Source organism: Pleurodeles waltl, chromosome 9 (genome assembly GCF_031143425.1).
Source record: "Pleurodeles waltl isolate 20211129_DDA chromosome 9, aPleWal1.hap1.20221129, whole genome shotgun sequence".
Lineage (NCBI taxonomy): Eukaryota > Metazoa > Chordata > Amphibia > Caudata > Salamandridae > Pleurodeles > Pleurodeles waltl.
This window is the reverse complement of record NC_090448.1, coordinates 389,117,909-389,130,785: the sequence shown is the minus strand read 5'-3', so window position 1 is coordinate 389,130,785 and position 12,877 is coordinate 389,117,909. Positions and strand designations below refer to the sequence as shown.

General features: G+C 42.4%; 1 protein-coding gene and 1 long non-coding RNA gene across 4 annotated transcripts in view; one reads left to right on the top strand and one right to left on the bottom strand.

Annotated features, from left to right (window-relative positions):
• The window catches only part of EML3 (EMAP like 3), a 293,640-nt gene that overhangs the window by 239,082 nt on the left and 41,681 nt on the right, over nucleotides 1-12,877 (bottom strand). For all 3 annotated transcript variants that reach the window (XM_069207042.1, XM_069207043.1, XM_069207044.1), the window contains one exon: nucleotides 1,128-1,307. In XM_069207042.1, the coding sequence (XP_069063143.1) occupies nucleotides 1,128-1,307 (180 nt within the window). The remainder of the gene's footprint in view (nucleotides 1-1,127; nucleotides 1,308-12,877) is intronic.
• The window catches only part of LOC138259367 (uncharacterized), a 161,208-nt gene continuing 155,800 nt past the window's right edge, over nucleotides 7,470-12,877 (top strand). Inside the window, exon 1 of the long non-coding RNA XR_011198709.1 lies at nucleotides 7,470-7,517. This is a non-coding gene — a long non-coding RNA (uncharacterized lncRNA). The remainder of the gene's footprint in view (nucleotides 7,518-12,877) is intronic.

Here is a 12,877-nt window from a genome sequence, read left to right as displayed (position 1 = left end):
TCTCTCCCTCATGTACTGCTTTGCTTCCCCCCTCAAATACCTTCTTCACTCTGCACATTCCGTGCTACTCCGTGCTCCCCACCCCCTGCTTCCCCATAGCTCCCAATTCAGTTCTTTTTTGTTTATTTTATTTTTAATTTATTTATTCCCCCGCCTTAAGCTTTTCCATTGCTTCCCCGTGTTGACTTCTTCCCATGCACTCCTCCATTGCATTCTCATTCTCTCTGTCTCTCTCTCGTTTTATGAAGCTCACTGCAGCTATTTTGTGCTAGACTGCTTTCTTTTTAAGATGCGCTTTCGCAGAGGTTTACATTTTTTTACTTAACCTTCCAAGTGCCAGACACAATCTTGGAACAGTAAGTTAAATAAGCATTTTCAATGCAACGGGTCTCGCATTTGCTTGAGTTAGAGCTATTAGCAGTGTAAAGAAAAAAAACACAGCGCAATCGCACTATGTAAAATGCAGCGCAATGGCGCTGCGTGGAAAATAAACAGATAAAGTAGTCCGGACCCCAGGCTCAAAACATCGAGCCTCGTATGTTTCTAGTAGTTTACCGGTGCTGTGTAGGTGAGCTAAACCCCGGAAAAGGCATGACGTATGGATGCCTTTCACAAATGAAAGCAAGCGGATTTTAAAAGGCAAGTCCACATACCAATGTAAGTGACTGATGTGACATGAGCATGGTTTGAAGCCCAAAAAGAGATTACTGAATGGACTGACCACTTTGCGCTCGCTCATAAAAAGGAACAAAGTGGCAGCAGTGTCATGTTACATGTTCGCATATGTCATCACAAGGGGTGCCATAGCATCATGACGCTAACGTTTACTTGCTTGCATATATGTTACTGCACTCTTTTTTCTTCTTTTTTTTTAGCATTTCTGGTTCCCATGCTGCACAGCATCGGCAAAAACAACTGGCAAAGCCAATAGGGCAAAAGACAAGATCTATTGGCTTTGCCAGTGCTTGTTTTCTTTGTATCCTGGGATTTGCCGTCTTATTTATCCCTAAAACTAGGAATAAAAGTCCTAAATTGGAAAGAAAAATCCTGGAATGGAGCAACTGGTCAAGCAAGGACAAGAGAAACTTGGCAGCCGTGGACAGTACCCCAGTCCCAGTTTAACTCACTGGCCAGAAGCTGGCGCTGAAGCCGTGGAATCTCCTCATTGTAGAAGTGGATCCTCCGCAGGGCATCGGCCAGGGAAGACTTCAGCAGAGTCACCTCATCTTCCTGGATTCGGAGTCGCCTTTCCAAGGCTGCAAACTGGTCTGGGCTGCCATGGCTCCCGCCCTCAGTGGTCCGGTTCTCTGATCAAGGGAGAAAAAGGAAGGCAGAACCCATGAGCATGGAAACCCCTTCACATTCGCATATGATGAATGGGTGGCAGTCTTTTATGCCTTGCGGTCACTACACTCACTTGCGCATGTGAGAAAATGGTACCACACTTTTAAGGGGAAAAAGGTGTATGCATGTATGCGAGAAAGCGATAACAGAAATTAGCTTCTCATCACTGTTACTTGCCACTGTACTTCCCAGGTGGTTTCTGTGGTCTGCTGCTGGTTGTCTCCCTATTTTATCTTAACTTGTCGGTGAAAAGGCCCTCTCTGCCTTTACGACCTACAATTACTCGGAGGATCCCTACCCAAGCCTTGTATGTTTATATGCCCAATGATATACGATGTTTTCTTCATAAGTAGGTGCCCTGACAGCATGATTGACCTGTTGGTTTTGTACAGTTAGGAGAAGCAAAGATTTTCTCCCGGGTCCCTGCTGGGCATGCGACAGGGGGGAAGGGACTGGAGGAGATCCGCACTGGGGTTGGATCATGCAGCAACTCGAAAGAAAACACACTCACCAGTACTGCTAATATTGCGTATTATTAGAGAAAGGCACTAGTGAACAGAGTTTAATGTCAGCAAGAGGATAACTTCATCGGACGCACATTCAAATTTGGATTAAAATGTGTGCTGAGTCTGCAAAAGAGACACCCACTACCTGCCTCTCTCTTTTTCTCTGTCGTTTTTGTCTCTCCTTTTCTGAGAAAAGGCATACTTTAAGAAGATCAAAGGAGGGAAAGATCTCCTACTTTACCCAAAAGTTAAGAACTGCAGACCAAGATTAATTCTGCGGCCATTGCTCACATTATAGAGGATGGATGGCATAAACCCGAGGGCCGCTCAGCTTTCACCAAAGATCATCACCATCGGAGGAAGCTTTACAGCCAGAAATCAAGGTAACATAGTGGAAATTATATCTCAGGTCTGATGAAATAGTCATATAGTTACAGCAGCACCAGAACCAGCGGGAAGAGATAAATGCTTGGCTAGCTATGACATTCGTTTTACAAAGCAGGCTTGGGCTTTAGGAGTATGCTTAAAAAAAATAAAAAAATAAAAAGCCGAGCAAAATGTTTGCTGAGATTGGCAAAAAAAAAAACACACCTGGAGCCTAATCAGGAAAGGACTCTGTCTTGTGTGCATCTGCCGCATGCGAGGCAGTTAGAGCTCAACAGGCAGGTGGTGCTCTCATAATGTAATTGGAGGCGGGGGCGTACCTTGGTCAGTAAAACTGAAGGGGGGGAGGGGAGCTTCAGATTTCCAATCCCGCTGGCACATAATGTTAAAATACATTATACAACAAGTAAGGCGCACCAGAGGGGCTTAAGGGGCAGCGGTAAAGGAGAGGAATGCCTATTGGTAGGGGTGCTAAATGAAAACAATTACATTATTTTCTGAACTAACCAACATTTTTTAAGTCTTTACAAACAGAGAGAATGTGTGTGTGCGTTTTTGTCTGTGTGTAAAAATTCCTAGTGAAATCTGACAGAGACCTCACCATACCTGACAGAAAGCACATGCACCCATTTATTCATTACAAAATACATATATTCGAGGGGTGTTACACCCCACACACACCCATGAAACAACCCCACTGATTGGCAGTGCTCCGCAAGGGGAGTGATGTGCATGGTCTGCGCTCACCTGGTGGGCTGGTCCATTTCCTGTCAGGGTCTCGAACACTCCCTTTATGTTTACAACTATAGGCAGTAGTCAGAGAGCTATATCCTCATGGGTAAGTAAACTGGCAAAGCAGCACGACAAAGTGGTAATCAGAAGTTTGCAAACAGTAATCCTTATAATATTGATGTCCTCATTACAAGCTTCCTGGAAAAAAGGCCGAAATTCCTCCATTGTTAATTTTAGAAATTGGGACAATCTAGATCACTATGAGTTGGACCCCAGGGAATCCTCTGTTTCACCACAAAATTTGGCTGTTTTTAGAAGCTTAAAACTTGTGTGAGAGTTAAGAGATCTTCGGTGTGGCTGCAGATCTACTAATTCTGATGGGTCCGTTAACTGCTATTAACGGCCCTACTAGAATAAAGAGGCCACTCTAAATGATGGCCTTAGTCATCTCTAACGTATCGCCTTGCATACAAACCGGGCTAGGGGTGAAGGGCTGAAAAGATCTACAGGATCAATCAAACCTACCAACTCGCTCTGTGCACCTTTTCTGATTAGTAGCTGAGTGCAAACTGTACTTCCTGCAAGTTTGCTCAGGCATTTACCAGCAACCTTTAATTTTGTAAGGTTTATCAGATAACTTTTGTGTTTCTTTACATCATATATGTATATATTTTTATTCAGATATTTGTGCACCTCATATGCTTTATGCTTTATCTCTATATTTTACAGGGAATGAGAGCACCTTCTGCGAACTACTGACAGACCTTGTAAGTTTGGGCATAAATCCACAGCGCTTGCAGAGGTCATTACCAGAGCGGCTTGATAATAGACCGTAGGTATTCTAACCGGGCCACCCCTTTGGACTGGTAAGTATACTTCTTCTCGGACCCCAAGGTAATTGCCTTATTTTTCTAATACTTTAATAATTTTAAAACAAATAACTATTATTCTTCCACTACTGGTATATTTATGTACACAACCCCATCTATCTGCATAGTAGCCCTTCTTGTCTTAGCCTGTGTACTTTATTTCTCTAACAGAGAGTGACTACAAGGGAACCCCCCTCCTCCGTTTTTTCCAGAACAGAGGCTATTAGCCTCGTTATGCAGGGTAAGTCCACCTAATTAGGTCCCCCTGCTCCTTGCTGGTTGTACTGCATGTTCATGTGAGTGTTAATCACAGTTTTTGACACCCTTGTGTGCTGTGTTGTTCGATTGCAGTGGCACCTATTCTCACCACTCATTTTTTCTAAACATTGTCTTACTTTCCCCCAGCAGACCTACGTATAGTGAACAAAATGTTCAGGTAGGCCTCCACGCTTTATATACCATGCACTCGATATAGGGATCCTTGACCCTGACGAATGCCCCAGACCTTCCAGCTTTTCATTGTGGGCAGAAACATGTTGGTCCCGTATTTTTAGACTCTGTGAGTCATCATTCTCGACTGAGTCCTCAACAGATTTTTAGTCTTACCCACAAGCACCTATATTAAATTATCTCAGATTGAAACAGGTGATTTGTGAGGTAATTTTATCTATCTATCACCCTTCTATTTGGATCCCTGTACAATATCCAGTCAGATTTAATCTCAGTACTCCCTCAACTGTTCCTTTAACAACGAGGTTGAGTCCGCCCAGGTAGTATCATCTTACCTGGGTGGGACTAGGTGGTCAAATGATGAAGCATGACACCACAAGGTGTGTGAGACCACCTAGTCCATAAAAGGAACTCGCTCCCCCACACACAGCCATCCAGGATGCCCCTTCTTCTTCTGGGCAATACACACTCAATTTGCATCCTAGATTGGTTTGAAAAGTTTCAACACTCCATCCATCATCCTTTTGTGGTGCTAGAATGTTCTAATAGCCTTATAGCCCTTTGTACCAGGGCTATACCGGCCATTAAAGTCCTGCTCCCTTGTTAAAGGCCTTTGGCTCGGGCCTTTAACGCTGGACTGGGCCTATAATGGCCAGTATAGCCTGCTACAGCGGGCTCTAAGGCTATATGAAAAAGGTGGGGAGGAGTCTCTAAAAGGGGCATGGGCAAAGAAGCATAACTGGGAATAGTTTCAAAGAGGGGCGGCTGTTATAATTATATGCTTGGCTTAAAACATGTAAACTAAAATCCTGTGACTCACACAGCATGCCCCCTCACCAGTATTTTCTGCCTCTCTATGCGTTTTCCATTATTGCATCGTCATATCACACAAAAACCATCACAGATACCTAAAACAAGGCAGGTCTATTTGCTTTGCCAAAGATTGTTAGCAGTATCAGATACATAAACAACGATTGTTTTGTGAATAATTGTTTCAAATATGAAAATATGAGATTGTGAATTATACATTACTACATCTGTGGAAAGGGTAATGTCCTTCAATCACTCCGGTTTGCCCCTTCTTAACACTTTCTTCTGCAGTCTCTCACTCTGTTAGATACTTAAGCCTTTTTTCCAGACTTTCTGAAATCCTTCATCTGTGTATGTCATAAATCATCCCTTTCCTCTTCAGCACCACTTTGTCACACTCTCTCTCTGCACGTACTTGTTTTCATCCCCTCCACTTCAACGTCCCCTGCTCCCACAGCTTCCTCGCATACAACCCAGTCATTCACCTGAAAGCACTGCATGTTTGTTTCCTTCAACAATGTCCATACTCCGACAGCCGTGTACCTTCTTCAGACACTTTGCAACAACTACAATTGGCACATATTCAACCATTGCTTTGTGTGCCCTGCGGTGAGGAGAATGAATGGGCATGTTCGTGACCCTCTGCCAGGCACTGTGAGGACCTCATACTTCCTTTGGCCTCTGCTTCAAAGCTCTCCGTCGTGTGACAAACAGTCACCCATAAGGAGAACTCACCCAGACACCTGCAGGCAACTCAGTTCAAAATATGACCGGTACACGAGTCATGTTACACGAAACAAAATAGAGCAGCCCAACATCTTGAAAGAAGCATATTATCTTAGGGAATGCAAGATGGACTAAATCATGTGAAACGTAAACAATGATTGCATATGTGATATGAATTTCATTATGGGCTTTTACAATAACTTTCGAGAACTTGAAATATAGAGCCCACACAGACGGATTTCAAAATGGATTTTTAATTACTTCCGGGTCTGATACCAACCTCACTTAAAGCCCTGAATTTACAGCTGGTCAAGGGTTTCTATTGCAGACAAGGCTCATCCTATGGGCCCTACGTCAAGCATTTTTCTTAGATCAAAGTGCTCCCTTCCGCACTTTAGAGGGCAGGTGCACAGCGAGTTTGGGATGAAATGTTTGTAGAACGGGACAGGGAAAGAGCTATGATAGACAGCATGAGAGAAGTGGAAGAGCAAACAATAGTAGAAAACAAGCATTGGCAAAGGTCTGGCACTGGCCACCCATTTTTGGCTTCCTTGTTGTTTGTAAATTTGTTTTTGCAAAAGTGTTCAAGTGTATTACTTTGTGTTTGTGTGTGTAGGTAGAAACTGTTCAAGAGCAGAATGCTGTCATTCTGAAAGAGGTAAGCCAATAGCTGAAGTTGGCTGACCCTGTAACCCATGCCATGTGCTGAGGTGGGCGGAACAAAAATGTGAATGATACACAGATAGATAGATGGATAGATATATAGACATTTTATTAAAATCAAAATGTATTGGCTAACATGCAGGGATCTGTATCTAATGTATTGGTCAAATGATCGAAACACAGGGACTTAAATAATTGGTATTGCATAGATGATTGTGCAGTCTGTTTGTTAAGACTTCCAATTCCAGGGAGCTGGATTCCTCTCAAGAGTGCAATGGCAGAGCGAGCCCTATATTGGCAAAGTAATACGTTGAAAAAGAAACATAGGAAACATTTAAACTTAAAATAAATGAGACGCATTGATAAATTAACCTCAAACTATGATCTCCTCAATCCCCAACATTCTTCTGCACTCTGCCCATAAACCTGGCTTGTTCTTTGCTAATCGTGGCACTGCCATTGCTAACCTTGGTCTCTGGGTCAGGAATGCAGCAACAAGAACACACACAACTCCGGTGTTCAGGGTCACCACTGTAGTTTCCGCACAATACTCCCGCACTAGCTCCCCATCTAATAGAAAACTACTGAATTGCTTACGGTGGGACAAAAAGTAAATAGTGTGATGTTATGGGAGGGCAAAAGGTGCATGATGCCTGTTCCCCTACTCTTGGTCTTTTTTAGGGATCTGAGATCTATGCCCTTTGCCATAAATCTGGGACTAATGATGTTGGGGGTGTCAGAGATTGTGAGGCCTGATGGAACACAACTTCCTATATTTTTTTAGGGTTGAGCCTGTGTCGCATGCGCTCGCACATGCGTTTAGCTAAGCGAGATGCTTTAGGAATTAAAAAGGGCTCGGAGCCCCGTCTACGTCACGTCAGTGGCTTTCATTTGTTTGTGGGCTTGCCTGTTAGAATCTGCTTGCTTTCATTAGTGGAAGGCACGCATACGTCATGCCTTCTCTGGTGGTTAACCCTCCTCGAGCGCATCGACGAAGTACAGAAAACATGCGAGGCTCGCTGTTTCCCGTCAGGTTTGTGGACTACTTTTTCTCTATTTTCGCAGCGCGATCTCGCTTGGCAGAAGTCGTGCGCTTTGCATAATATCGACCCCGTTATGCAGTTAATTGCACTTTTGCCGGTTATGTAGATAATTGCACTTTTGCCGATAGGTTTCATTACGTGTGAACTGTAGCAGCGCAATCGCAATTTTTTTTTTTAATTTGAAAGCTGAGGTGACTCCTCCTCACTTCGCAGCAGAAGGTTTTAGCAGAGTGCCAAAGCTTGTCCGCATTTCTGCGCATCGTTCGGCTGACAGGAATGGAAGACGGGTTCAGTGTCTAATAAGATTACAGATTTCTACCGCTGTGAGTGAGACCAGACTATAGGAGACGTCTCTTCCGATCCCGGCATCGGCAGAAAGGGTGTTTTTTTCGAGCCATCTTCAGCAAGGCATGTGTCCATCTGGGGGATCTGCGCGTCCTCTGCACGGGTGTTCCTTTATTCGAATCGGCCCATTCGGTGAGACTCAAAGTTGCTTCGCCTGCCTCCTCTTCGTCTCCCTTTTGCTCCTGGCTGCTGTTTCTCAGTGGTTGGCCTCGGAAGCGCTAGCTGCGAATGTGCGAGAAACCACAGGCAGGTCGCCCCGGCTGAGCTCTGCGCCACAACCGCTTCCTTTCATCCCAGCAAGACCTTAAGAGAATGTGTATTTTTTCTTGAAATCAAGCAAAGTCCCGAACAATTACAATGACAACTTGGTTCCTCTGATTCAACAGCTTTTCTGAATTGCAGCAATGTCTGACCCTCTGCTTTCAGTGTAATGTAGTTTTCTGTTCTTCGTGGAGCAAGCCTTTTTTACACAATATACATATTTGGTTGCCAACATTTGTTCAAGAGAATTTGTGGTGGGGCTTTACACTTCCACATGTGTAAATATCAGATGCATCACAGAAGGAGCAAGTGCAGGGTCAGTCACTGCTTAATTTCTAAACCGTAAGTGCCAGCGCCCAACGTTCTGCTCCGGTGCTATAGAATGGCGGGTGCGGACCATCAAGGTGGCAAAGTCTCGATTCAACCTGATGCCTTATTAATCTATCACCCGATGCTACCTACCTCTTCATCTCATTCTTTCATGTCATTGTTAGGGGCAAGCGCAAACCGCTCCGTCCCCTGATGTAATCTTTCTTTGAGCGTCTAACCACACCCATGTCACGTCAGTCCCTTACATTGGTTTGTGGGCTTGCCTTTTAAAATCCACTTGCTTTCATTAGTGTAAGGCATGCATATGTCATGCCTTTTCCGGTATTTAGCCCTTCTCGAGCGCACCGACCAACTACTGGAAACATACGAGGCTCCATTCTTTCCATATGGTTTCTGGACTACTTTTTCACCTTATTTCGCAGGGCGATCGCTCTAGTTTTTTTTCCATTTAATATGGGAAGAAAAGTCTGATTAGGAGTTTACAACGCTAATAGCTCTAACTCAATGAAATGCGAGACCCATTGCATTGTAAATGCTTGTTTAAACCGCGGGCAGCTATGTACTACCCCTAATTTATTAAGACATTGTTTACTAAAGGTCACTCCACAGCTGCCTACCCTGTCCCCAGCTCTGAGTCTCCCTGTCCTGAAGAATTCAAATTCCATACTGACCTGCTGGCCCTGCCAAATGTTTCTTAAAGCTTTTTCTGGCCTGAACTCCGGCAACCCCAGACTGTTTCTGGGCTAGGCCTTGCCCATTTGGGCCTTGTGCATCTTTCTGCCTGCACCCAGGCTGATCAGCTCCTGCAAAGCACCCTGCACTTTGCCAACTACCAACCGTGGCACAAACAAGTGTTCATGGTCTAGCCATTGGCAATTACATTTTCTGGTCTATTGACATTCCAAGCATGAAACTGTAATGGTAGTTGGAAATCAGAAAAACTTAAACCTAGCTGGATTTCCCAATTCTCACCAGTTGTGCATTCAGAGTTCATTTTCCGTTCACCCATAATGAGTGGTTGGTTGTCAGATTATTGTTAGCAACCATATCGTGCTCTAAATATGGTTTACAACGATATCATTCCATTGGGTGTAATTGTATTAATTACTGATAGCAAAGTGGCTATATTTTTGAAAATCGTCCATCAGCTGATACTCTGGTTTTGATATTCTGGTACATACTGTATCCCAATCTATGTCCCTGGCTCTCTCTTACCCATAACACAATTCATCTTCATCAGTCGTAAAATAATTTCGCTAGATAACTACTTTTCTCTTTTTCATAGTTTCCTTCTCAACCGTCCAACATTTTGCCTGCATCCATTGCCCTCACTCTCATTTGTTCCTCTTTTTTTCTATTCCATTCCTCTTTACCATTTTGCCCATCTTTTCCCACCATTCACCTCCTCGCTCTCTTTTTATCCTTTTTAAACGCATCTCTTCTCCCCCATCTGTAGCCTCCCTTCCTCTGTCCTTAGATCACCCCATGTAATTACTCCCTTCTAAATATATATACTCAGTTCTTGCTCCTGTCTTGCAAGCCGGGATGGCGCCTTCGAAATAAAATAAAAACACACTTTAATTCTGCTGGCAGCTGGATTATTTACCTTGCGGTTTGATGGTATACACACAGTGTGCCAACCCCTTCCGCTTCACTCCTCCGCCATCCCTCAATAAATGAGAGAGGCATATATAGACACTCTAAGACAAACCAGGTGACCGATACAAGGCAGGCGCCAACAGCTCTGCCAATGTATCTCAAGCATGCCCTGCGGCATCCAAGGCTATTCCAGTCCGTGAGCCCATGGGCAGCACTGCAAATGCATCTCAAACCAGGCCACTCCTTGCATTCCAGTACTGGAATCCAAAATCACTCCTGACAGTTTTGGTTCAGTTGTGTTCCAATGAATTCAAACTACAACAAGCACCCAACTGTAAAGCACAAAATCTATTGTTCTGCTAGCCCTAATCCTAACAAATGGATCATGACCCTACCCACAAACTGTTCCTAAATGACTATTTAGCTTAGTGCTGTTAAGTTTGACAATTGAGATTCTACAGAGGTTATTGATACACAAATAAATATTGAGCAATATAAAGTGAACGGAGTAATCTCCACAGTGTGAGTATTTACTGTTAAGTAGCTTCAAAAACGTTTTAAAACATTTAAATGAATTATAACACACTTCATTGACTGAAGGTGACATCATTTAATTAATAAATTAGTTGAAAGCTTCTATATTGTACTTGAAACGTAATGAATTTAAATATTGTCTCCGTAGTGCAGATAATGTTAGATAATTATACAGTACATGATATACATCTTGATATCCTCCTTGACAGAGGTGCAAACTATACGGGTCATAATATTGTTCTGCCCATTTATCTGCTTCAAGAGGCAATTTACCTAATCTGAATGTAAGTATCAATCGTCTAACGTTATGCTAGAGAGGGAATGAAAAATAGGGTTAAGCCAGATTAATCAGTACTTTATCAGGATATATTTTATATATTTTAAATTTACACAATGGTCGCTATCAAACGGAAATCTTAATAAAGGGATAGATTTTTTTCAAGAATAATTATACCTGTCCACCCTAAAGACCAGGTTTGAAATAATTCACATGTAATGTCATTAAACATTTCTTGATTAAAAAAATTCTCTCATTGTTCCTTTTGGGGCATGGATTATACAGTAGCTCCAACAGATTACTTTCGAAATTGACTGGATATAAGTACTAGAGAGACCACATTCTAGGTGCAAGACCTGGACAATAGCAGAACCTAATGTAGAAAACGTTCACAAGAGCTTTCATTCATAACAATATACGAAATACCAATTTGTGATGAATGCAAATTTGCTTTGGGTGTATAGTCTAAGGCAGTGTTCCCCAAACCCCGGGCCGCGGACCGGTGCCGGTCCGCGGATCAATCAGCACCGGGCCGCCCGAGGTCTTCAAATCTTGAAGGCATGTTTAAATACAATTACATTAAAATTATTAAATCAAAACAAGCGGGCCACAGAAAAATTATCAAACATTTACCGGTCCGCGGTGATAAAAAGGTTGGGATTCACTGGTCTAAGGCATAATTTAGAGGCGGTGGTATTTTTGCTTTACAAACTTTCAAGAAATAATCAAAATGTATTTTCCTCAATGACTTATAAAAGTTGTTTAAAGCACCAGCATAGGCCAACGTCTCACTTCCTAATTAACCATAAATATGTTAATTACTCAAACCATAATAAAAGGTCCTGCAATGTAATGTATGTATCTTTACCATCTTATATCTGTTATTTTTGTTTTAGAAACAAAGCTCTTCAGGAAATGATCTGCAGCATACTGATTTAACACCTCTAGGTTATGTTGCAGACCAATCGGGGTTAGATAAAAAATAACAATGTTGTCTGCATACAGTAAATATAATGAGTTAGTACCTAGTTTCGATGGGAAATTAAACTATTTTATAAATTGGCAACTCATATATAAACACAGGAAAATAAAGAGGAGTTAATATGCAACATTGTTTTAAGCCAATCTCAGTTTTTATCATTGGTGAAAAACCTTTATTTCATCCCAAAAGCAGTTTACAGTAGGTTGAAGTTTGTAATCAGATTATGAATACGAATAAATCAGATGGGATGGCTTAGTCGGATATTTTTCTCCATACCTGGGTCTTTCAATGCAATCAAATGCTGTGGAGAAATCGATAAAAGCAGCATAGACAATCTGGCTTCCAGTAATTACATATTTGTTTATAATAGTTTGTAGTGTAGCAATATTATAGATTGCAGAGCCATTGTGTCTAGCATCCAATTGTTCTCAAGAAATACATTTTTTAAAGACCCAAGCCTAGATATGTTCCAGAATACTCCTTGCCAAGACCTTCTCAACTGCATCAAGGAAAGCAAGTACCCAGTAGGTAACGGGGTCTTTCCAACAATCCTTTTTGAGTAGTGGTATTATGATGCTCTCCGTCCATGAGCTGGGGATAGTACCTGATTTGTAACAGTGAGAAAATAGAGGAGCTAAAGATTTACTGGGACCTGGATTTCTTTTTAATACTGTGACCAGGAACTGATCTAGGCACAAAGCCTCAGAGTGCCCAGCTCTGTTTATGTAATCAACTATTTGAGGACATGTTGGGAGAGGATATTTTTCGGATACTGGCTTTGAGGGCAGAGAGAGGCTTATTTTTCAGGTATCTCTATTTTATTTCCTGCACATAGCTTGGAAAGTTAGCCTTGCCATGCCTGTGGTGGGACAGAACTTACAGAGGTATTAACTTTTGTCCCACAATTTGTAGCATTGAAAAGCACTTTGAATTTTTCCCTGGGACGGCTTGATGACGATCCCGTCTTCTTATGGGAGAAATTAGTTGTCTATTTCGTTTTACATTTACAGAATACTGTTGAA